Raw genomic sequence first — 26,272 nt, 5'->3', positions numbered from 1 at the left:
CCATCATCTTCAGTTCTTAAGATTTTACTAGTTAAATTGATGTGGAAGGTGAGTAAGATTATATCAGATATAGGATTAGCTGTCCATTGTCTAAATGAAAGGATCCATGGTACATATGAGTGGAAAATGGAAAGGTAACCCTATCCCCACTTGTTTTAGCTTAAGAGGAAGATCTGGGTCTTGAGATGGGGCAGAGGACCAGCCTGTCGGAAGCTAGTTCCCAAGAGGAGTAAACAGAAAGAGGAATGACCATTCAAACCCACTAGAGCATCAGAAATGAGTTTAGAAATAGAATATACAGAGAAAGAATGGCAGAGAAGTAGCTTGAGAATGAACAGATCTTTGGGTTTTACAGGTCTTAATAAAGAAAGAATTAAAATTGTTACCTAATATTGCAGAGTATTTGGACAACCTCTTGTCTTTAAGGTTAGTAAGAGATCTGGTGGTAGTTGTATTTTCTTTTCCCCTTCTTAACCTTACCACCCCACCCCCACCCCATGTGTGTGTGTGTGTGTGTGTGTGTGTGTGTGTGTGTGTCTTTCTCTCTTTCCTTCGTTCTTCCATCCTTTCCTCTTTCCCTCCCTTCCTCCCTTTCTCCCCCACTCCCATTTGCTACTAGAATAACAGCTCTACCTATCTTAAAGTCTTACCCTGCTAATGAAAGGTATCCCAGGAGAAGGGCCCAGCTTTTCTTTTCCTCTTTGCTGATTGGAGAAGGAGAATCTTCTTGCTTATTCTCATCTCCCTTTCTCCAGGATTGCATCAGTCATAATAGATGCAACTAGAAGTTGCCTGAGCAGAGACTCAAGTTTTTTCCCTAGGCAGAAGGAGGGGCCTGGTCCCTACCAGCTGATTTCTCAGCAGCTGCCTTGCCCACTAGATTTCCTGGTTTGATGTCAAACATTATTAAACAGTGGTTCAATGCATTTCCTTTCTGATAAGTGCACTTTGACTGAGACTGATAGAGTAAATATTCTTGTGATTATGATTTCTGTGACCCAGGTGAGGCAGAAGGCAGAGGGGTGGGGGCAATATGGAGAAAAGCTAGGACTTGTTAACTTCCTCTGTCTAAGCACCATTAATTTCCTTTGTGGGAAAGGGGATGGGGAAAGGTTTCAAGGGGCCCAAATGTCAAGACAGCAAGGCTAGATATGGCCTAAATGGTAAGGAATGATCTGACTTCATTGTCCCACAGAACTAGGAAATGAAACAGTTTGACTGAACCCCAAAGAAATTATATCCTGGGCAAAATTTTTAGTTGGATGTAGGATTAGTACTACTCTTGTATTCAATGTATTAATTCAATTAAGGAAGCAAAGTCAGGAGAATATAAGCATAGATTTAGAGCTGGAAGGAAGCCTAGAGATCATCTTGTTCAGTTCCCTCATTTTATCCTTTCTGTGTTCAAATACCATGCTAGACTGTGGGGAGATATAAAGTTTAAATAAGACATAGGCTTCTGCTGTCAGAGTTTATAGTTGAGAGAAACTTTGACCCAATAAATCTTACAGGCCCAAATTTGTCACATAGAGGAAACTCAAGGCCAGTTCCCGCGTATCAAACTTTCTGTGATGCTGTAGGATGTCTGCTGTAGGCCAGGATGTGAGGGGAGCTAGGATGGCTTGAGTTACCACCACCCCACTACCAAGGGTGAAGGGGTCCCCATGTAATGGTTGGTGGTAACTCAAGGAATCTTTTGACTGCCCTGAAAGAGATCAACAAACGGACCTGGGCTAATTTGAATGAACTTTGCCTTCAGGTGGACATTCCTGGAGTCCAGATGGTGAGGCCTTGGGGCAAGGAGAATGTAAAAATAATTCTTTATCTTTGATGTTCCTGAGACCCCAGAGAACTTTCTTGAAGCTTTTATCTTGTCATAGCCTGTTTTTTATCTCAGGGTGAATTCCTTTTGCCATCTTGTGAAATGATTTTACCTCAGAGGCTTTCTGAATATATTTTTTTAATTAAAGAAACTGCATATCTCAGTTTCAGGTTTTCAGTGGTCCTTTGTATTATACTTGCAACCACTGTGGGATACTGTTTGGTTTGACTAGTAAAAGTCCTGAAGGTGGTAGAAGTAGTTGTGCTCTAGTGGAAAGATGTTGGACTTGGGAGTCAGGAAGACTTTGGTTCAAATGCAGCCCTACACTTATTAGTTGTGAGACTGTTGGCAAGTCACTTAACTTCTATTTGTCTCAGTTTCTTTGTAAAATGAGGGATTTGAGCTGGAAGACCTTTTCTAGTCCTTCCAGCTCTAATTTGATGATCATGGAACTAGGATCCATTTTCAAGTCCAGGAAAAAGGGACTCACTAATGTCCTGGGGAAATTTCAAGGTCAAGAATAAGATGCCTCAGCCCTTCTCCCCTTTGTACTTTCCAGTTGATCATGTGGTCCCTGACCCAGAATCCAGCCTGATCGAAGCCTTTGAGAAATGGCGAGAATGGGCTGACGGGAAGACCTGCTGCGACTACTCCTTGAATGTGGACATCACTCATTGGAATGACCGTGTCAAGCAAGAAGTGCAGAACCTCATCAAGGACAAAGGTGAGCACAGCAGCCTCCTGTTCCTCGGGGGCCCTTTCTTTTGGGCCCTTCAGGACTTTTCATTTCCACTGGCCTCGTTTCTGAACTTTTACCTCTCTTGAGAGGTTTTTCTAAGATGGAATGAGGAGCAGGGAAGTTTTGGGAGATTCTGAGGCACTGCTATGAATGGGATGTGTCTTGGATGGCATGAGATGGAACCTTTTGATTTAGGTCTCAGGTTAGGAAGCAGAAACAAATTTTCTCTCTTTTTCTGAAGCTTCGAGTACAAGTTCCCCTTCAAAGGAAGTGAATGATTGTGGGTCCCCATGTAAGGACCTTTGTTCTCTGAGACTTTCTGTTTATATCTCCATGACCAAATATTGATTGAGAGCCTACTGTGTGTGCTCAGCATTAGAGAGAAGACTCAAGGTATTTGCACACTGCAAATACTTGGAAAGTGAAACTAAGCAAGACAAATACATCCCATGTCCAAAGGAAGTGCATGATGAATTGCCCCAAGAGAGATGTAAACAGTGATCTGGGAGGGTAGAGGAGGGAAATGTTATGGGTTGGCAAGGCTTTGTGAAGAAAGAGAGACTTTCCATTGTACATTGAAATGTTCCTGTATGTTAATCATTGTTAATTTCATTTTTTTCTTTAACAAAAGGGAATTTTTATTTTGGAAAAGAACAGACTTTGTTCTCTAGACTTTCTTTATACTCTGCTTCCACCCTCTCTCCTTTAGGGAATAGAACACCCCTTCTTGAGAGACAGCAAAGAAGGAGCTTTAACTCTTCTCTCCCTCCATTTTTTTGTTGACAAGTGTGAAAAATTCTAACACTGTGGAAATTCCTTCTGCCAATATTGGTCAATAACTCCTCTCTAACTTATAGGATTTCTTTCCCTCTATCTTAGAATTAATACTGTATATCAGTTCCAAGGCAGAAGAGCAATAAGGGCTAGGCAATGGGGATTAAGTGACTTGCCCAGGGTCACATAGCTTGGAACTGTCTGGGTCCAGATTTGAATATAGGACCTCCTGACTCTGGGCCTGGCTCTCAAGGTACTTAAGTTTTTGACTAATTAACTTAAAAGTTGCTGATTGATAGAAAGAGAGAGTTTGATTCACTCTTCACAGGTGACTTCCTTGTGAAGGGTACGGAGACGGCTCTTTGCTGCTCCAGATATTGATCTGAGGCACACATTTGGGAAGTCACAGCTGATGACTTGGGAGACCCAGTGACTCTTATGCACTTCTGGTGATTCATGATGTATGCGACATGAAGGATGCTGTTGGGAAGACCCTAGAAGTTATTGTTAGCAATCATAGCCATGGGCTAAAGCTAAAGACTTCAAGGGTCCAAATAATGCTCATCATTGCTGTCAGTCTGAAGCAAAGGCTTCAGAAGAGAAAGGAGAGATTTGGGAAGAGAATAACAATTTGAAAAGATGGTGTCTGGGAATGGTTTTGGAAAATTTTAGATTTCTTACCATGCCTTACAATTTCATAATAATGAAGTTCTTACCATGGGTGGTAAGCATGTTTAAATCTTATTTCCTCCTGCCCATGCTATATTCAAAAGGAATGGGAAAAGTAAAAGTAGTATTGCCCATTCATTTAGAAGACAGGGATGCTACCTAGAAAGAATACTGCCTGGGGTCACAGTTTCTGAATTTGAGTATCTGAGTTTTGGTGCTTATTCCCGGGGTGACCTTGGACAATATCTAATCTCCATTGGGCTCGGTTTCCTTATCTCTACACTTAGGGGAGAGAGTTAGGGTAGAAGACCTCTGAGGTCATAGGGCTCTCTAAAATAGGGGAGGGGGCTAGGCTAGATGGCCTCTGAGGTCCTTTCTGTTATAGATGAATGACTAGGATCCTTAGAAGTTGTGTGAGAAGTTGTTCATGGCTCCTATTCCCTGGAAGGAGGTCTGTAGTAGTGTACCCCCAAGATTCGTACTTGTGTTTTTCAATCATTTAAATCAATTCCTTGGATAAAAACATAGTGGGCACGTTTATCAAACATGTGGATGACACAAGGCGAGGAGGGATAGACAACTCAGTGGGTGATAGAATGAAGAGTCAAATGATTGCTTCATTGGGTTGGACTTGGTGCTCCGCCCAATCTCAGATTTTGTAAAATGGTGATCAGTGTGGTCTGCTCTTTAAAAACTAGAATACATGTTTTCCCTCCTTCCCATCCCTCTTATTTCTAGAAATCTCTATCTTATTCAGGGTCCTGCCATTTGTGAATTGAAAATAAATCTTTCTTCATGGTTGAATTTTGTGTTATAGATGTGAAGGGTCTTCATGTGTTATGAGGAGATAGGGGAATCTTCATAATACCGTATCTTCTTTGTGTTTGACAAGAGTGGACGGTAAAAAGAAAGGAGATTCATGAGCCTGGTCCATTGGAAAGAGGACTGTGCTTGGAGTAGGAATATGTAGGTTTGACTTATCTTAGGTCTGCTACTACGTGTGACCTTGGGGATGTCGTTTAACTTTTACTAGCCTCCGTTTCTCATGTGCAGAATGAGGGCCAGCATGGCATCTGAAGCTTCTTCCAGGCCAAAATTCATGATTCCATGTTCTTGGTCACTAATTCACTTATTTAATTTTTAAAAAACCATTTTGTTTGGTTTATTTATTCAGTCAACTTGTATTTGGTGCCTGCTTATACAAGGCACTGTGCTAGATGTGAGAGATTGTTGCCCTCAGAGGATGTAGTCTTATACAAAGGTGAGACATATATATATGTATATATTTATACACACACATATAGATAGATAACTAAAATGAACAATACTGCATTAGATAATTTAATGCAATTAATAAGGTGTTCTGAGAGGGCTAGAAGGTCATAGACAGGAAGAAGAGAGAAACCCTTCATGAAAGAGGTTGCATATAAAGGGTAGGAATTCAGTAGTTGAATCAGGCAGCTAAGTGGTACAAGAACTCCCAGTCTGGAGTAGTGAAGACTCATCTTCCCAAGTTCCAATCCAGTCTCATGACATTACCTGATGGGTGACCCTAGATAAATCACTTAACTCTCCTTGCCTCAGTTTCCTGATCTGTAAAAAGAGCCGGATTGGGAAATGGCTAACCACTCCAGTATCTTTGCCAAGAAAACCTCAGATGAGATCATGAAGAGTCAGGCACAACTGAAAAGACTTGACTCCAACATTTGATAGTTGAAGAGAGGGGGGAGGGAGAGAATATATTGGCCAGAGGGAACAGTGAAGGATGTGGAAGTGGGAAATGTGCCTGGAGGAAACTTCAGAATGCAGGAAAGTGAAGGTGGGGCTGGATTGTGGAAGTTCTTGAACATGAGGCAGAAGAGTTTGAAAGTGATCACGTAAGGAGACAGACTGGAGTTATGGGACCAGAGCTATACCCAAGTGAAATGCTTCCAGGTGCAGTATGAAAGGTATATTGTGGGTGGGGGTGGGAGATCGGATTGGAGGTTAGGCAGATGTCCATCAGAGCTTTAGTGAGGAGAAGAATGGGATCCTAGAATTAGAGCTGGAGGGACCTCTGAGGTCATCGAGGGTGACACCCTCCTCTCACAAGGAAATTGAAGGTGGGCTACATTTCCCTCTTTTGTTTCTTCTCTTCTCTCCCTTTTTCTACAGGAGTCAACTCCTTCATGGTTTACATGGCCTACAAGGATCTGTATCAGGTCTCTAACACAGAGGTAATGGCACCCCAGCCTGCTCTGGGAGTTTATGGGTGGTCCTAGATTCCTGGGCCCAGGGGGTGCTGGGGTCTCCCTCAGAGAGAGCCAGAGTTCCCTGTGAATGTCGAGCTACTCCAGAGACATATTTAATAAGGTAGCAGGCAGGGTGCCCACAATCCTGAGGAGCTGGTGCTTCTAGGGGTGCAGATTGCCTTTGAAAGACAGCCGGGGGTGGGGGACGGGGGTGGAGTCTCGTGCTCTCCTTTTATTGATTCCCTCCCTGCCGCCTCCTATCAGAGAAGCCCTGGGGGTCTTACCCTAGCAGAGTTAGGAGGGTTCTGCCTCAGAGGGATTAATACCAACCAACTCAGACCGCTTTTCCTTTGGGATAGGGCTCTTGAGGAAGTCTGTAGTTGTCTGTCCTATGTTTCCCCAGAGGAAGTGGAAGTACAGGTCAGTGATGAGGCCTCTCTGGGACCCCCAGGTAGTGAGGGAGCCCCCAGATGGGTTATTAATGAGTCCACATGATCTCCAGCCAACCCAGGGCTAAATCCAAGAAATGGTACCGGAAGGACATACCTCTGTCAGGATTCTCTTCTGAATGTGCAGGTTTCTTGTCATTCTTCTGGAGAGAGAATGGCTGCTGGCATCAGTCCTGCTGACTTGCCAGGCACCCTGAAATACTTTTTCTTGTTGATTGCCAACCAGTGCCCCAAGAAAAGTTTTCCTTTGGGCGTTTGAGGGTCCTCCTTGAAGATATTAAAAAGCATAGGCTTTCCAGTGACGATAACTGGTAACCTTTTCTTTTTCAGCTCTATGAAATCTTTACCTGCCTCGCAGAGCTGGGGGCCATTGCTCAAGTTCATGCAGAAAATGGAGATATCATTGCGCAGGTAATTGTCTAGCCCGTCAGCATGGGCTTTCTGTCTAGATTCCCAAGCGTCTCTCTGCCGGAATGGATCACTCATTTACACTAAACTTAGGCCATCACAAAATAGATTTTGAGCTGGAAGGGACCAGTGACATCCTGTTACAGATGAGGAATTTGAGGCCAACAGTAGTTGAGTGACTTCCTTATTTAATGTCTAAGCCAGGATTTGAACCCAAGGTTTCTTCACTCCAGGTTCAGTGCTCTGTCTACCACATTAGGGTCCACCAACTTCAGTTGCCTTTTCTGTAAAATAGGAATAATATTGATGTCTACTTCACAGGATTATTGTGAGGTTCAAATGTGTTAACATATATATATATAAAGCAGTTTATAAACTTTCTATTATTGGTGCACAGAGGATAGAGCACTAGACCTGGAGTCAGGGAGACTCCTCTTCCTGACTTCAAATCTGGCCTCAGACACTTGTTGGCTGTGTGACTTTGGGCAAGACACTTAACTGTGTTTGTCTCAGTTTCCTCACCTGTCAGATGAGCTGGAGAAGGAAAAGGCAAACTCTTGTATTATCTTTGTCAAGAAAACTCCAAATGGGTTCACAAAGAGTTGAACACGACCGAAACCACTGAATGACAACAACATGGGGTTAAAACCAGATCAATCAAAACCAGTCAATCAAACCTCCAATGCATTGCTCTTTCTATAGCACCAGTTGCTCCCCTAAAAGTTACTGGTGATTTTTCCTAAAGTTAAAAAAAAAAGTCATTTTTGGATCAGGATCCAGGGTGGAAATGAAAAGGTTTGTTTTTTTAAAGACTTTGAACCCAATTGAGGATTGCTGCCCTAAGATGATAAAATAATGCATTTTATAGATGGATTGGAGGAATTCTGTTGCTTTCCTGGGCCTATTGAATGACCTATCATAAGAGTGCTGAAAACTCGGCCTGAGAGCCCACAGGGATCGTTCGTAAGGAAGCAGGGAGTCCTGTCTGCTTGCTTCATGGCTGCGATGAGGAGATGCTGTCCACAGAGGAGCTTGGCCAACCTGCACAGATTCAGCAGTGTGCATGTGCAGTGGGAAAGGATAGATGAGGAAGGGGGTGCTCTCTTAAGAACAATAACTTCCCTTTCTTCCCTGTGGCTCTGGGCTTTTTCTTTGTACCAACAGATGGGAGTGAGGTGCCCTCCCCATGTTAGAGAGAGGAGGAGACGAAGCCAGAGGAGGGAAGGGATTGGAAGAGGAGGGCCTAGGCTGTGACCCAGAAGTACTCTGAGGAAGAGCCACCTCCACAGGGAAGGACATCCTTCTCATCCCTGAAGGGGAAGCTAGAGGAGGCAGGCACTGGGCCAGGGGGACCTCTGCTTTCCCTTCTAGTTATCAGGGCTCAGATTCTGCTGCTTGCTTAATGTCAACCTTGCTTACTAAGTGACAGAGCTGGGACTTGGGCTCACATTTCTTAACTTAAAATTCAGTGATTTTTCTGCTAGATGTGGTGTTTTTCAGGGTTTATTTGATCAGAATCTCAATGAAAAATTGTTCCATCAACCTCTTAGGTAGAATGATAATAATTGTAATTAATGATAATTATAACTATTATTTAATATTACTTTAAGGAATGCAAAGTACTTTGCAAACATTGTCTAATTTTTAGGTAAGTGCCATTATTTCCCCCGTTTTACAGATGAGGAAACTAAGGTATAAAGTGATTTGCTTAGTGTCATACAACTAGTAGGTATCTAAGGTCAAATTTGAACTTGGGACCAATGTCCTATAATAATAATGCTTATTGTTGTAATTATAACAATTATAATAATAGCTAAAAACTTTTTATAGCACTTATCATGTGTCAAGGTCTGTGTTAAGCCTTTTACAATGATGATCTTATTTGGTACTCACAGCACCAAATGTGGGATGTGGATGGTGTTATTAGCCCTATTTTGCAGGTGAGAAAACAGAAAAATCAGAGTTAAATGATTGGCCCAGGGTCATATAGCTAAAAAGTGTTTGAGACTAGATTTGAACTTGTCTTCTGACTTAAGATCTAATGTTTAATAATAATAATAGCTAACATGTAGATAGCTCTTTATTCATGCCAAGCACTGTGCTAAATGTTTTACATGATTATCTCATTTGATCCTCATAGCAACCCTGAGAAGTGGATGCTATTCTTATCCCCATTTTACAGATGAGGCAAGCAGGAGTTAGTCAGGTGTCTTGCCCAGAGTCACCCATCTGATAGTAAGTGTCTTGGATTGGATTGGAAGTCACTTTTCCTGTCTCCACGCCTGGCCCTTTATGCCCTGTACCACTTCTTCTCAGAAGTTTTCCTAGGCTTGGTGACCCCGTCCACCACAGTCAGGGTAAGAATGTCCTTGGGTCCACAGGACCTGGAGTAGTTCCAGCTAGGGTGACGAGTCTTCCTGCAGCCCTTCCCTCCAGCTCTCTGGCACCGGCCCTGCCTGCCAGAGAGGCGTCGTTCCGGCGAGTGACTGCCAGGCTTTGTCACATAGCGCCCTGTTTGGAGGGGAGGAAGGGGCAGCGGGTGCCTTCAGTGCTCTTGGGCCACGGGGGAGGGCGCTGTGTGTGTGTGTTGGCAGCGTCTTCCCATGGGCACCCAGAGATGCTACGACCCCTTGTGTGGGGCGTGAGTGGGAGAGCTCCCAGCAGCATTGGCAACCCTCCCTGGTCCTCTGAGTGCCGGAGCTCCGCATCGGCATTCTGCAGTCTGCACCGGACGCCTCTGGGCTTCTTTGGACAAGGCAGCGTGGTGCCAGGGACGAGGCCCCGCTCTCTGAAGGTCTGGTTTCTAGTACCATTCCAGACACTTCCAGCGGCGTGATCTCGCCTACATTATTTAACTCTGTTCCAGCCACACTGGTTCTCCTCTCTAAAATGAGGGAGTCGGGCTGAATGGCCTCCCAGGTTCCTTTTAGATCTAAATCCGTGCTGCCTCAAAGGCATGGGGGGGCCTTTTCCCAGAAACGTCACGTCCTGGACCTTTCTCCCAAGGCGCCGTGACGGGAGCCCGTGTTTCTTCGTGGCAGAGGGCCTCCGGGGCTCGGTTCCTCCTTGCAAACAAGTGATGGAAGGCACTTTTCCATTTGGAAGACTATCTAGTGGTGTTTGTTAAATTCCGCCCTGACTATGAGAGACCGTGTTGTCGAACAGAAGACAGCGGCGATACCCTGGGATTTTGAAGTCTTTGTGTAAAAGAGACGCAGAAGAAGCAGCAAACTTACTCTTTTAGCACAGAGTGAAAAACAAAAACCCCATGTTAAAAGGTAATACAGGCACAGCAGAGCCTAAGGGCGGCCACGCAGGCCCCTTCTGCACTGGACAGCCTTTGTACAGGCATCATCAGAAGGGGCCAGCTGCTTCTCACTTGAGAGATCATCTTCATGTGGCCTCTTCATCTTACAGAGGACTTGTCCTCCTGGATTTAGCTGCAGGAGGGACAGGAGGATCTCGAGCTTGGGGATTCTTGGCTGTGTTCCCACTAAATACGGAACAGTGAGGTAGAACACTAGGCCTGGAATCAGGAAGCTCAGAGTTCAGATATGACCCCAGACACTTCCTAGCTGTGTGACCCTGGGCAAGTCACCTCACCCCATTTGCCTCCATTTCCCCATCTGTCAAATGAACTGGAAATGGCGAAATGCTCCAGTATCTCTGCCAAGAAAAGAAGTTGTAATGAGTCAGACACCACTGAAATGACTGAATAACAACACTATATAGCCCCCAAGGGTATGGGTCTACCAGGCTGCCTAGGGAGAGTGCATCAGCCCAGATCAGAAGCAGAGCATGTCAGAGCTTCTGGGTTGACCAGTCATGGAATCAGTCCAGGACTGGAATCCTTGAGGGTATGATGGCTGAGATTGGGAGACCCAGTTTCCCAAAGAGAGAAGAGAGAGAAAGGAGGGGAGAGGAAGAGAGTGGACAGAGGCAGAGATGCATAGAACAAGAGCAAAGGAAAGAACCTGAGACCAAAGTCTCTTACTGGAACAGTTTAGGCCCTCTTGTACAAAGAAGCGTATAAAATAGAGATAATCTCAGTGCCCAGTACATTTTTGTTCTTGCCTTTTTTTTTTAATGAAAATGAAAGGGCAGCAGGAAAAATAATTCCTGGTAAATCTTAATGGTTTTTCACACGGAAAAAATTGCTTTTTCCCTCAACGTCTCATTGCTCCCAAACAAAGGAAAGCCTTTTTTGTCCCTATAGAAATGGAACACTTCAAAGGTGTAAGTTATCTCCATCTTCATCCCAGAATGACCAAAGTAAGCTCCCAGAACAATTGACCAGGCTATTTCAGTGTTCTTATGCATTCTTGGAATGAAGCTTGTTATTTTAAAAACAAATCAGGATGACCTGTCACAGATTGTTCCAGGATTGCTGTCTTAATTTGACAGCCCATAAGTCCACTAGCTCAGCAACCTTCTTCTGGAGAGCCAGTAAATGGTTTACAGATTTAGCCACTGGAATTTGGAGGCCAGGCCGTGATTCATAGGATCATAAAATTTAGAGCTGGAAGGGACCTTGGACCCTTCATTTTACAGTTAAGGAAACTGAGGTCTAAAGAAAGCAAGTAACTTAACTCCAGGTTAAGTTGAAGATTTAAGATTTGAACCCAGATCCTTGGACCTCAAACCTAGTGTGCCCTCCATTATACCACGTAGCTTTAGTTTTATCTCTGCCACCATTGTTAGGTTTCCAAAGTATTCTAGAGCTTGTCTATGGATAAAAAACCTGAAACATTATTATTATTGTCACCCTGTGCTCTTCCTGCCAGCGAGAGCCAAGAAGAGGAATGAATGGGAGAGTACCCCGAATGCAACTGCTCCCCACTCTGGTTCATCCATCCCCTCTGCTGCTTCCAGAAGCAAGATCTGACCAGGGCTTTTCCCAGCTCAGGAGTTTCATTGGCTCCCTCTTGCCTTTAGGATATAATACAGACTCCTCTGTGCAGCATTTGCTCTTCATGCTCTGACTCCACTTCATCTTCCCAGGCTTATTAGACATTAATCCTTCTTACTTTTTCTTCTGTCTTACAATCAATACCAAGTATTGGTTCCAGGGCAGAAGAGTTAATTTAAGTGACTTGCTCAGGGTCACACAGCTAGGAAGGGTCTGAAGCCAGATTTGAACCCAGGAAGATGAGTCTTCCTGACTCCCGGAAGTCTATCTCCCCTCGTGTCTGATACTGTTAGAGTGGGAGTTGGAAAGACAGCATGTCATAGCAGATGAACTGTTAGTGACTTAAAGGATGAAAATAGGATTTGATCAGAATATGTTCTATTCAGCAGCTGGAGCAAGGACTGGATTTGAATGAGAGTAGGAAGGGAACCAAAGAGGTCATTTGGTCCTACATCCTCATTTTACAGATAAACTAAGGACTATGGAAGTTCAGTTGACTTGCCCCAAGGTCATACTGATAGAAAGTATTAGAACAGGGTTTTTATTCAGATCAGTAGCCCTCACCATGGTACTATGCAGCTTCTCTGGGTTCAAATCTCATTTCTGCCACTGCCTGCATCATCTTGTTCTGTTGTTTTCTCTCTCTGGGCCTCAGTTTCCTCACCTGTAAAATGAGAGAAGTTTTGTTTGATAGTTCTCTCACCATTCTGGTTAGAGATCTCATGGTTCCATTTTCTTCCTCCATCCTTATGTGAAAAAACATCTGTAGGCTTCTTTACCTTTTTAACTGTCGCAGTTAATGGGTATCTGTTGATATTTGGCTTTTTATTCCTCTAGGAACAAACCCGGATGTTGGAAATTGGAATAACTGGTCCTGAAGGCCATGTACTGAGTAGACCAGAGGAGGTAAGTGGCAGAGAGGGAAAGAGATAAAGGCTGGAGCCAGGCCGTGTCTGATGCAGCTTCTCTTCCTTACATCCTGCAGCTCGTTTTCTGTCAGATGCATTTATGTTTGGCAGTCACTTCTAGTACGTGTGCTCTTACACATACATTTGTACTCTCACACAGCTTTGAGATGGGGAAGAATAAAAAATAGAGGAAAACTGTATTGAAGCATGTATCAAAGGCTCTCTTTGGCTGACACTGGTGGAGAGTGATTCCAAATTGGGAAGATTGCTCAAAGAGAGAAGGCTATCTCTCTAATAATCTCATTAAGGCTGTAGACCTTTAGGAGAGGTAGTGGGAGGGAAATTTCTGAATTCTTTTCTTCCTGAGTATAACTGTGGGTTCATCACCTTTGTCTTATTATTTGCCTTATTTAAAAAAATTTCAATCTCAGGATCACTGGCCTGGCTTTCCATCTGGACACACAGGTGGTTAAGAAATTATTTCTGCTGCTTTTTCCCATGCTGGAAGTTGTTATATAAGGTGATCGTGAAATATTCCACATCCTCTGAAGCTACAGGTGCCAGGACTCCCTCCCATCCTGGAACGGACGGTTCTTTTGAATGATGGTAGCCTTTATAGCATCATAAACATAGTAGCTAACTTTTATATAGTTCTTTAGGGTTTGCAAAGCTCTTTTGTATATGTTATCTCATTTAATTCTCACAATAGCCCAGTCTGGTAAGTGCTAGATTTATCCCCCTTTTGCAGATGCAGGAACTTGAGGCCAAGAGAGACTGACTTATTTTGGCCTTCCCAGTTAGGAAGTGTTGGAGACACAGAGGATTCAAACTAATTTCTGGCTTTTTCTATTTAAAAAAAAAACTCTTACCTTCGGTCTATGACTCTATACTAAATATTGATTTCCAGGCAGAAGAGTGGTAAGGGCTAGGCAATGGGGATTAAGTGACTTGCCCAGGGTCACACAGCCAGGAAGTGTCTGAGGCCACATTTGAAGTCAGGGCTTTCCATCTCTAGGCCTGGCACTACCCACTGAGCAACACCCCCAACTCCAAGTCTAGCATTCAGGACCCTATAAAACTTTGCTGCCTCATATTTCTTTTATCCAGTAGGTTCAAGGGATATAGTAGCTTGGCAAGGCTATCCTCAGTGGTTCACTGACTTGCAGCATCTGCTTGTAGGAGCAAACGTTGTTTTGCCCCTTGTAAATAGCAGGTTGGCATTGTAAAGGCTGGCCTGCTTGGCAACATAGGACAGGCCACCCAGATCTGATTCTGTATTTTGCATATGAATGAATAAAAATTCCCTCTTGTTCCATGATTCGGAGCTGATATTGGTGATAGGAAGCAGAAACCCCCCAAGCAGAAGTGTCTAGTTCTCCTCCCCCCAATTTGTGACGATCACTTCTTTTTAGTGTCACTTGAATGTTGTTGGAATTCATTAATAGCCTTTGACCCTGACCCACAGGCCTTGCCTATAAAGTCAGTCACTGCCCTGTGGGAAATAAAGCCAGATTAATTCCACAGGGTAGGTTGGTTGGGCTAATCGGCGCCATTCTCAAAACCATTTCTAAAGGCTAACCACTGAGGAGACGTGCTTGCAAGATAGATTCCTTCGGCTGGGTCACTCGGGGAGTCTGCAGCAGGCCAGGGGCCAGGGGATTTCAACGAAAAGCCTATTTTTGCCTCCTCTGGTTTGGCTCCATCTCTCGTTCCCTCCTTTCTTCTTTTTAATAAGAGGCCTTTCAGCTGTAGCATCTGTCAGAACCTTGGAAGCCTTTGCGGGTGAAGTCAGAGAGAATGATGTAACCCTCCAAAGATAGCCAGGTTGCCCAAGTGCTGGAAATCCACGCTGCTCTGGGAGAGAGGGAGATCAGAGGCCAGGGCTGAGGCCACGGGGAACTGAGGCGGTCAGGCCAGCTGCTCAGAGGGAAGGGTTATCGGGGAACAAGGCAGGCTCTCTCCAGTTCAAAGCATACCTAAGCTGTACCTCAAGTGGTGCCTTCTAGCCCTGCGACCCACATGCTGCTCAGAGAAACCCGAGAGGGTAACTGTCTGAAAGATAACAGGCTAAGCCGAGTCCTCCTTGGTCATCAGGAGGCCCAATGTCACCTTCCCTCCCCAGAGAGGAAAAAATACCTTGTGATGAGAGCAAACTTGGCTGCAAAGCTGCATTCTTCCCACTGTGGTTCTTTTGTAAAAAGTTATTAAAATAGATTATTTTAAAAGAAGTATAATAAATACCTAAAATAGGTATCCTATCAATATTTGCGCAAACCTATCAAATCCTTCCCATTGTAATTCTTTCATAAAAATTAATAAAGTAAATTTATTTTAATAGTATAAAAAATCTATACCTAAAACAGATTTAGACTTTTAGAAGTATCGGTCACTTCCTGCTCCACCTTCCTGTGTAGCAAAGGAAAACATTTAGAAAACCTACCGACATTTGCAAAACTTCCCACTGTAATTCTTTTGTAAAAATAATTATTAACTAAGTTTATTTTAAAATTAAAAATTTTAAATTATACTTATTTTAAAATAAGCATATGCCTAAAATTAACATAGACCTTTAGAAATAGTAGGAAGTGACTGTCCTCCCTCATAGCAAAGTAAAGTATTTATAAAAAACCTACTAACATAGTGATCCAAAGTCTGTTGGTATATGTAACCATAGATCCCCAATTCTCTACCATCTTCTGCTTCAGTTTGATTGTGTGTGTGTATACACATGTGTATATATGTTTTATATATACATACATGTATATATTCTCCTTGGCATTTCTTAAGTTCAAGGTATTGCACTTAGATGCAAAGACCAAAATAAGCAAAGTCAGGAGTGTACACAGATCATAGAATCCTAGCTGGAAGGGACCCAACTCTGAGATCCTAAGCCCTGCCCCCTCATTTTATTGACAGAGAGAGGGAAGGCCAGGGAAGCCAAGAGATAACATAAGCAAATACAAGATGATTGGAGATAGGGAAGCACACTTGGAACTGGGAGGTGGGGGGAAATCATTATGATAATGAGTGTGAAAAGGTTTTGTGTTGTCTAATGAGCCCATCAGATAGGGTTTTTTATCCTTGTAAGCTGTGGCCCAGCATCCCAGTGTTGGGTTTAAAAAGGCTTGGACTGCATCTTGGGAGCATCCCACTTACTGCTCTCGTAGGCTTGTGTCCTCACTGAACGTGGTAAGGAAGGATTAATTAATTTATGACATGACCTGCCTCTTGGACTTAACCCTGCAACATGCTGTCATTCAGAAGATAGCAGAGTTTTAAGCTATAGTTCAGCTGGTGTTTGCTCATTCCTTTAGACAGACATTCTGGGGCTAGGATGATGTTTTCCCAGAGGGGTGGGGTGCACTATTTTGTGGGATGGGGAGATAAAGACTGTCATATTTTTTAAACCTTGTTTAAGTTCAAGCAGGACATGGTTGTTTACTTAATAAACAGAGCCACCTGAAAAACTCATGGGCCTTCTCTATTAATGGGCAACCACTCATCTCTTTGAGGAATGACAGGTGGCCGCTGGGAGGCAGAGGGATTGGCAGCTTTGTTGGGGAGGGTGGTCTCTGGCCTTTCTGATGAATGGGTTCCTTTTCTTCTAGCTGGAAGCTGAGGCTGTTTTTCGGGCAATCACCATTGCCAGTCAAACCAACTGCCCTCTCTACATCACCAAGGTCATGAGCAAGAGTGCTGCGGACCTCATCTCTCAAGCCCGGAAGAAAGGTGAATTGTGCCCCCCCCGTGTTCTTCTCCTTCCTGGCATCTCGGACAGGGTCCCCCCCGAGTCTGAGTGTGCACATGCAGACTGTTAGGATGCTAGCTCTAGACAGGAAAAGGACCTCAGACACCAGTCTCATTTTGCAAATGAGGAAATTGAGACTCAAGGACTTAAGACTTATTCATAAGCTTTATTACACATCTTCACTGTTGTTATTTGCCAGTAACTAGGCTTCGGTGAGCAGGGCACCAGGCTTGGAATCAAGAAGACTCTTCTTCCTGCCTGGGCCACCCTGGGCAAGCCACTTCACCCTGTTTGCCTCAATTTCCTCATCTGTCAAATGAGCTGGAGAAGGAAATGGTAAACCATTCCTGTATCCTGGCCAAGAAAAGCCCAAATGAGGTCATGAAGAATAAGACAGGGCTGAAATGACTGAACGGCAGCAGCAGCAACTGTGCCTCCTCTTCCAGTGTCTCTGGATGAACACCTCCCCTTTAAAGGCTGGGGACTCTGCCGACTGGCATTTATCAAAGACCTTGTCCCTCGCCTTGGCTGGTACCTGACTTGATCCCAGAAGGCAAGGTCTCTGGGTGGTTATGAAATCTGTAGGGACAGATGGTGAGTGAGAAGTCAGGGAAGGAGGGAAAGGCGGAGAAAGGAAATGGATAATGGTTGCAGGTCATTAGGTACTAATGAAATACTTTGAGTAGAGGAGAAACTGTGAGAACAGTAGTTTAAATGCCACATTTTGGGTTAAGTCCACAAAACTCCACATGTAAGTGATTGGGCTTGCTAAAAATAGCCTAGCAGCCTTTTGATGCCCAGCTTCCCTGAGGGTGGGTGGCCCATTCTTGTGGGAAGAGAACCCTTTCTGTCTAGACAGCCCTGACACATTCACTCGGGTTCTCTGTACTACCCACTTGACAACAGTAGTTGTGTGTATGTCGCTGTGTTTTACTATAGGCATTACATTTGCCCACTGACATGTTTTTCCTCGCTGCCCGAGTCATGAGGGGGGTGGATCTGGGAAGAGGGCCCAAATTTCTCCTGTTCCCCTGCCTTTCATGGAGAAAAAGGAGAAACGAAGTAAGCGTACACATGTCTGCAAACCCATCCTGGGGACGGACCACTTCTCTGGCTTGTTTCCATGTGGATTTCACTGCCCCGATGGGTTCTGCCTTGAGTCAGAACCTTTGGGAGAGACCTGACCTTGTGTTCTGCCCTTTCAGGCAGACTTGGCCCAGGGCTCTGTTTTCTTGAATTAGCCTGTTCCTTTGCTGGATAGGAATTGGTCAGTCTTTGGCTTCAAGTGAAGATTGCTCAGAAAAAGGAGGCAGCCACAAAGGACCTTTGAGGGCCGTTGGTCCAAGCCTCTTCACCTGACAGTTGAGGAAGGGATTCAGTAGTATTGAGTCTCTACTGAAACCCTCCATCATGTAGGATGTCTACACTGCAGCATGGCATAGGACCTTGTATGGCCAAGAAACCAAGTGCTAAGGGAAATAAAGGAGAAAAACTGGCCCTAGAGAGGGAGTGTGCTCTTGGACCTTTCTTTCCTTCTTTTTTTTTCTAAGGGAGAGAGAAAAGATAACTGAGTAAGGAGACTGGTTTTCCTGTTCAGGTTTGAGTTGCTGATGGATTTCCAAGGTCTTTGGTGACTCAGCTAAAGTGGTTCCTTAGGACTAACAGCCCCTGTCTTTCGGGGCCTGGATGAGTTTTCTTAACTTATTCACTGTCGGATCTTTCTTGCTATTTTTCTATAGAGTTGTCCTTTCTTTAATCTTTCTTCACTGTTCATACATCTGAATTTTTTAGTTTAGTTAATATTTATAGAGCTTCTGAATCACCAGGCAGATTGACATCAGTACAGCTGGTTTCACCATAGTATGCTAAGCATCATCATCATCATCATCATTATTATTATTATAAATCACCACTACATACATACAGCTTTTAAAAGATATGTATTTCAAATTTAACATAGTAAGCATTCTTAAATCGAGCCTTTTCTGTAGCCTTACAGGGGAAATTTCAAGATGAAGAGAGAGAAAGGAAAGGAAAGGAAAGGCTATGTGTGGTTCTGACACCACAAGAAGGGGATAGAACTGATTGAATAGGAGATAGATTTTAGAGCTCATCTATTTTTTTCTATTTAAGATAATTTTTATTGTTATCTTTTATTTTATAATCATCTAGCAGTTATTCATTTTTATTAAGCACATGCTATGTGCCAGGCAGTGTGTAAAACCCTGGAGATTCAAAGGAAGGTAAGATAGTCCTTGTTCTCAAGGTTATTTGATAGGGGAGACAGCATGCAAATAACTTTGTACAAGATATATACGCAGGATTGTTTTGGAGATAATTAACTTAAGGAAGGGACTAGCTTTAAAGGGGATTGTGAAAGTCTTCTTATGGTGAGGGAGATTTTAACTAATTTAAAGGCAGCTCAGAAAGTTACATTCTCCCAGAAAGACATTCCTCATTTAAAAAACATGGACACACAGAACCAAAAAAAACATAGCAAAGTTAGTTTGACATACCAGAAAAGTCTGGTCTTATCTCTAGTCTTCCATGTTCCTCACAGGTAGTATCCCATATCATATGACAGACTTAGTCATTGGAATTTAAATGCATCTTGTGGTTCTTTCCATTTATAAGATTACACTCATTATTGTTTTCTGGTTTGTCCTCATTATGCCTCTTTATTTCTCTCTTTTTTAAAAAACCTTTACCTTCTGTCTTAGAATTGATACTAAGTATTGGTTCCAAATTAGAAGAGCGATAAGGGCTAGGCAGTGAGGTTAAGTCATTTCCCAGGGTCACATAGCTAGGAAGTATCTGAGGCCACATTTGAATTCAGGAATGCCCATCTCTAGGCCTGGCTCTCTATCCCCCAAGCCACCTAGTTGCATTTTTCTCATTATGCTTTGCATCTGTTCATCTAAGTCTTCCCAGGCTTCTCTGTATTTATTATTCCTTACAGTGTAATAATATCCTTTTGTACTTGTTTCTTAAATTGTTTATTCATTCTTCAATTAGTCTCATATATTTTCTAATTAACAATTGCCTTTAAATAAACATTTATTAACTGTCTGTTGTGTGCTAAGCATTGAAGATACAAAGACAGATGAAACCTTCATCTCTTTCAAGGAGCTGAGGTTCTCCAGGGATGGAGTTTGGCAACTTTATTCTGGCTTCAGGAATCCCCTAGACAGCTTTCATTCACTGTTCTCCTGTCCTTCTCCCATGTGGGCTCCCTCATTAAGTGGTCCAATTGGAGACTTAATCTCTGGGAGCATTTAATCCTTTGTCTGCCCCCAGAGTTTTCCTTGGTGCTCTTGGCTCACTCCTTGCCCAAGATTGAGGTGATGATAAAGGACCATTGGCAGTCCTTCCATTGAGAAAACTTTGGCTTTGGGCCAGCAGTGGAAATCCTTGTATACATCAGGCCTAGTTGACCCTGTTGGCTTTGGGGAGTGAGTGAGCTTGGACCTTCCTTGCCTGCTGGCACTGCCTGTTTTTTTGTCATCCTTGCTTCTAAATGTGGGATGCTCCCCATGCAGATCTGTAACTCTTCTGAACTTTACAGTCTTAGAGAGCTGCCATGGGGCACTAAGAGATTAAATAAATATAATAAGAACAATAGGTCAACATTTTTACAGTCCTTTAAGGTTTGCAGAGTACTTGACATATTTTTTTATCCATGTAACAACCATGGGAGGTGGATGCTATTATCATCTCCATTTTGTTTATTGTTCAGCCATCTCAGAAGTGGCAGACTCTTCCATTTGAGATTTTTGGGCAAAGATACTGAAGTGGGGGCAAATGGGTGGCTCTGAGGTTAGAAAGCCAGACCTAGAAGCTGGAGATTCTGAGTTCAAATTTAACTTAACCCCAATTCTACTCTTCTGCCCTGGAATCAACATGGTATTGATCCTGAAACAGAAAGTAAGGACTTAAAAAAAAAGTTCCTGGAGTGGTTCATCTCCCTTCTTCAGCTCATTTTATAGTTGAAGAAACTGAGACCAACAAGGACAAGCGTCTAGCCCAGGGTCACACGGCTGAAACCAAATTTGAACTCAGATCTCCCTGATTGCAGGCCAGGCGCTCAAATCTACTGCATCACTTAGCCACTTGAATGTATATAAGAGGAAAAAATCCTATCTGTCTCGACTCCAGGTCTTGGTCAGGATCACACAATACTTACATCTAGATCTTCCCCAAACACCCCTCTACCTTAGGGGAAATGATGACATGAATCAGGCCCTATGTCTGCCGGCCTACTACAGGTTCCCTCTTCTCTTTGTACCCTCTAGGAAATGTTGTGTTTGGGGAACCCATCACAGCCAGCCTTGGCACAGACGGGACACACTATTGGAGCAAGAATTGGGCCAAAGCAGCTGCTTTTGTGACGTCTCCTCCACTGAGCCCTGACCCCACCACTCCGGACTATATCAACTCCTTGTTGGCAAGGTAATATAGTCATGGTAACAACAACAATAATAAAATAATGGTGTGTACATACGTTTATGCGTGTGTGTATGTAGACATCCATGCCTTATGTATGTAATTCATTCTTCTATGTATACGTTGTCTATGTATAGGCATTTTCCGTGTGTCCATATGCAGACTGTATACATGGTCTCATTTGTTCTTCACAGGCATCGAGGGATACAAGATAAGGGACTTCTCACTTTCACGCTGCTAATGACTGAGGCAGGATTTGAATTCAGATTTTCCTGATTCCCAAGTCCAGTGCTCCAGCCATGGCTTCTTTTGCTTCACTGCCCGAGTGATCACGCATATTGCATAGAGCAGCACCGGGAATAGGAGGATGAGAGCCAAAGGGAGAGTAGGGTAGCAAAGGGGGAAATTTGCAGTGGGGCAGTTGGAGGCAGAGAAGGGCTCTGCACCAAATGGGGTTAATTTGGGGAGATTTTAGATGTCCCCCAGCAGAGGCATGCCAGGGCAGATCCAGGCCAGTGAGGAACAATGAAAATTGTTAAGCAGATCTAATACAGGCGCTGTGTGAGCTGTGAATTCTAGAAATTCCTCAGAGGCCCAGCGCCGGCCTTTCTCACGTATCTCATCCGTGCTGACATCCCCGATGCCAAAAGAATGATGTGATCCCATAAAAGAGCTTGTAAGGACTCCCAGAACCAGTCGCGTATGCCCAGCGCCTGCTCGCCCTCTGCTAGGTCTCGTCCCCTAATGACAGCCTTCGCCTTTGCTTTGTAACATGGAGAGTCTCTGTCTCGGAGGGAATCTGGGGGAGGTGGCATGGGGAGAGTCCAGAGCTTTGGAGTCATCGGTAAGGAAGGGGGCCTGCTAGTGGGGTAACTCTCCACCAGTACTGATGGACCACTCTTCTGCAATTCATCATCCTAGAGAAGCCCGGGGTATTGAGAGATTAAGTGATTTGCCCAATGTCTTTATATAACTAATCTGTATTAGAGACGAGGCTTGAACACCTGGGTCTTTCTGACCCCAAAGCTGGCTCTCTGCCAATTTTTCTCTTCCTTTTATCATCATCATTATGATCGTCTATCTATCTAGAATTTTGAAGTTTAAAAAGTTCTCTATTAATATTATTATCTTTGATCTTCGTAGTAACCCTGGAAGGTAGGCACTATTCCCATTTTATAGGAATAACTGAGGCAGAGGCTAAGAGACTTACCCAGGGTCTCCTAGCGAAGTCAATGTCTGAAATGAGATTCCACTCAGATCTCTGTGCCTCCAGGCCCATCACTATCCCTCTGCCACCTGCCTTATTTGGTGTAGGGTTTTGTTTTTTTTTTAATTTGGCAAAGTGCTTTTCTTGTCAGCACCATCAAATGTGTACTGATTAGCTGCAGTTCAGAGTTTTGTGCTGGGCACTGTGCTTACAGAGCCCTGGGAGTGGTGAATGATCTGTTTGGGATCTTGGTCGCTACATTATTAGATAAATAAATAGATTTAATATTCACGAAGTGCTTTCTACATGCCAAGCACTGTGATGAGGCCTAGGAATAGGAATACAAAGAAACAGGACCGTTCCTGCCCTCTTGCAGCTCACTTTCTAGTGAGAGAAGACCACACTGTGGGGCTGGGTTGGGGGGCCCAGAAGGGGCCAGAGAGGCAGCAGAAGGCCAAAGCTGCCCTACGGGGCTGGAGGCTCAGAGACAAAGTCTGAGGGAGTGGGAGGGAGATGACTGAGGGCTAGATGTGAAATAATTTGCTGTGATCACTTGCCAGCAGGTTAGTGGTGGGACTAGAATATAGCCATTTCACTCCTGGTTCAGTCTTCAGTTTATTTGAAGTGTTCCTCTTCAGGCACGATCATGGTCCTTTCACACCTGTCTGTGTCCAACAGCCTTCTCTGGGCTGTCTTCTCCCCTTAGAAAGTGAGCTGTCCTCACCACAGTGCTTGGATGCAGTAAGCACTGAGAAAATATTTTACCTATGTATCTGCCTAACAAATTAGTTATCCCAAATATGTCATTAGCCACCATCAGTCAGCTTTCTAGCTTCTGGGATTTAGGAAGCAAAAGAGCAGCTATGTGGAAAGTGACGGGATTTTCCTCAAAGTTCGAGGTCCTAACTCATTTCCCTGTTTTGTCAGAGACCAGCAAATGCCAAGGCCCTTAGCACACAGTCTGTTGGAGACCACAGAGGTCCTCATAGTCACTTTACACAGGAAGAAACTGAGGCCCAAGAATGCAAATGACTAATTGGCCTGGAGAGTTCTAGGCAGAGCTGAGACTGTGGCTTGCCTTTTTCTTCCCTGATTGTCTCTTTAAAAGTCTCAGGAAGCCTACCCTGACCTTCTTAAATTCCCAAGTGAGTGTGTGTGATATTGTGATCAAGTTACCCTTCTTGCCAGAATCCTACTCAGAAATAAAGCAGCAGCCCCTCAAAGAGCAGGTCTGGGAGCTCTTGAGGACTTTGCTTTCAGGATGTCTCCCCTGCGGTGGGAAATGTGGAGAAGGTACACGTGCCAAGGACTTGGTGGCCATATTGGTGGGAACATAGACCACCCCAAATCTAGGCTGACTCATGCAAGTCTCAAGAGTGGCCTGTAATCAACAGATAATGGATTGAGATCTGGAAAAGGGGACCTTAGTGACCATTTATGTAGCCAGCTCATTGCATGAGAAAGGGAAGGAACTCCCCATAGGTTTTGTCCTCTAGGGCAGTGATGGCAAACCTTTTAGAGATGGAATGCTGGGCCCCACTCCCACCAGAGACCATGTGCTGTGCCCTCCCCCCCCCCACATGCTGGGTACACCCTGCCCCCTTTCACCCCACACAGGGGAAAGAAGCGCTCCTATTGGACTGCTGGGCAGAGGGGCGGGTGAAATGAGGAATGCCCTCAGCAGTGAGTATAGAGAGGGGGAGGGGAGTGACCTGAGCACTCCTCTCCTCTCCAACTTTGCTGCCTATGAGCCGCCCACCTTACCCCCTATGTGCTCACATTGGCTGCTGAGCAGAGGGGTGAGAGATGTGAAAAAATGTAGTTAGGCATGGTGGAGAGGGTGAGGGGTGCAACTACCTCCAAGTCCCTCTGCTTTTCTAGTAACAAACTGGGGGGTGGGATGGAGATGGCCACTTGCCCAGAGAGCTCTCTGCAATGCCATCTTTGGCATCTGTGCCATAGGTTTGCCATCATTGTCCTAAGATATCAAATCTAGAATTGGACTCAAGGTCTAAAGACTCCAAGACCTGTGTTCTTTTCATTCTGTTGCATTGTGCTATTGGTAAAGGAACTATGGAAGGGAAGGGAATAACTGTTATATAGTGCTTGCTTCATGCCAAGCATTTTTGTAAATATTATCTCACGTGGATTCAGCTTGGACCTTTGATTTCAATGGAATAGGACATTCCTATGCAAGGAAACTTCTACCATTGTGAGTCAGCATCTTCTCTTTAACTTGGAGTCTTAAGGTTTACTGAGAGGATTGAGATGTTTAAGTAAACCGTACCAGGTCATATAGCTGATGGGTGTTAGTGGTAGGACTTGAATTCAGGCCTTCTTTGCTTCAAGGCCAGTTCCCTATCTACTACTTTATGCCACTTCTCCATTCCATTTCTAAGAGCATGAAAGTGAAAAAACATAAAGGGTGAGATGATGATAAAAAGAAATAAAGCATGTTTATTTAAAAGAAATATTAAAAACAAAGACCTTTCACTAGAAATATACTTTAAAATATAATAATTTTATTTAATTATCTTAATAGATACTCATTCTTTTCCTTTAAATAGATTTAATTTTAAGAAAGTAACATATGTCTGTTCATGGTGTAATAAAGATCATTCCACCAATAATAAATATCTGACCATTTTTGATGGCCTTTTCCATTGCTAGAGTTGTTCACTGCTGCCTCCTAGTGGCAAATGTTATTAATGCATAGGGTCCGAGAGATGTATGGGGCCATTTAGTTGCTCCCCCACAACCTCCGGTTTTTACAGATGAGGAACCTGAGGCCAAGGCAAGATTTCAGGGTCTTACTCAAGGGCCACATTAGAGGTGGGATTTAAACTCTGTTCAGACTGTAGATTTAGAGTTCTTTGTACTTTAAGAAGCTCTTTTGTTTTTCTGAAACAGAATGTCTGAGCTAGAAGGAACCTTTGAAATCATCTATTTTAAGTCCTTAATTCTGTAGATCAGGGGTCCCCAAACTTTTTACACTGGGGGCCAGTTCACTGTCCCTCAGACCATTAGAGGGCCAGACTATAAAACAAACTAAGAACCCATCTGTATACCGCTCTCTGGGATAGCAGAGGCTGCAGCACTGGCTGTGATGGGCCTGTCACACCTTGCATAGCCCCATCACTGCCACCACTATACAGGGCAGCAGTACACACAGTGCGGAATCCCCTCCCCCGATCACCACTCACCATGCTGATGTCTTCCATTGTGCAGCCACATAATCCTTTGCGTGGTGCCTCGTTCTTATTCAGTTACTCTCAGAACACTGGAAGTAGTACTGTATGCGAGCGATGCCATGCTTTTTGGTGCCGCCACATACAGTGCTCCTCTCACTGACCACCCATGAAAGAGGTGCTCCTTCCGGAAGTGTGATGGGGGCCGGATAAATGGCCTCAGGGGACCACAGTTTGGGGACCCCTGCTGTAGAGGCATAGTTTAGAGGCATTTAGAGATAAGGAAACTAACCTGAGGCCCAGAGAGGAGATTTCAGCTAAGGACATGAAATGTAAGATTAAAATTAATATCCCATAACTCCAAGTATTATATTTTATAAGTTTTATTAACAATCACTTGACGTGGAGGAAATAGATGAAGTCTGAGTAAAGACAAGTTTATCAGACTGTGAAAGTGGAAGAAGAATCAAGAGGGGCGGGGTTACAGAATCCTTATCTCCTAAACGGAAGGATGTAACATAAGGATGAAAGTGGGATTCTGGGAAATGAAGTCCTGGGGTATACAATTCTAATTACACAACAGCTAGTCAGAAGCAGATCCATCACTGGAATGAATGGGAATGGAACTTTCTACTATACTGTCCCTTGAATGTCATAGATGCATTTGAAATTTAATCTCTGAGGTGTTCATCATAATGGGTTTAGTTAGTCCTCACGTTTTCTTGTAGTTAGAATCTGTGTCCTGAATGCAGCAGCCCCAAGATGATTTTCTCTTTG

At 43.9% G+C, this 26,272-nt stretch overlaps 1 protein-coding gene across 4 annotated transcripts in view; it reads left to right on the top strand.

Moving 5' to 3' along the window:
- Positions 1-26,272, top strand: part of DPYSL3 (dihydropyrimidinase like 3) — a 154,112-nt gene that overhangs the window by 115,300 nt on the left and 12,540 nt on the right. For all 4 annotated transcript variants that reach the window (XM_001378626.4, XM_007473847.3, XM_056811450.1 and 1 more), the window contains 6 exons: positions 2,382-2,546; positions 6,159-6,220; positions 7,015-7,095; positions 12,839-12,907; positions 16,518-16,638; positions 20,950-21,106. In XM_001378626.4, the coding sequence (XP_001378663.1) occupies positions 2,382-2,546; positions 6,159-6,220; positions 7,015-7,095; positions 12,839-12,907; positions 16,518-16,638; positions 20,950-21,106 (655 nt within the window). The remainder of the gene's footprint in view (positions 1-2,381; positions 2,547-6,158; positions 6,221-7,014; positions 7,096-12,838; positions 12,908-16,517; positions 16,639-20,949; positions 21,107-26,272) is intronic.

Source organism: Monodelphis domestica, chromosome 1, assembly GCF_027887165.1.
Source record: "Monodelphis domestica isolate mMonDom1 chromosome 1, mMonDom1.pri, whole genome shotgun sequence".
NCBI classification, from domain to species: domain Eukaryota; kingdom Metazoa; phylum Chordata; class Mammalia; order Didelphimorphia; family Didelphidae; genus Monodelphis; species Monodelphis domestica.
The sequence above is the reverse complement of the archived record's forward strand: the minus strand, read 5'-3'. Positions and strand labels throughout refer to the sequence as shown.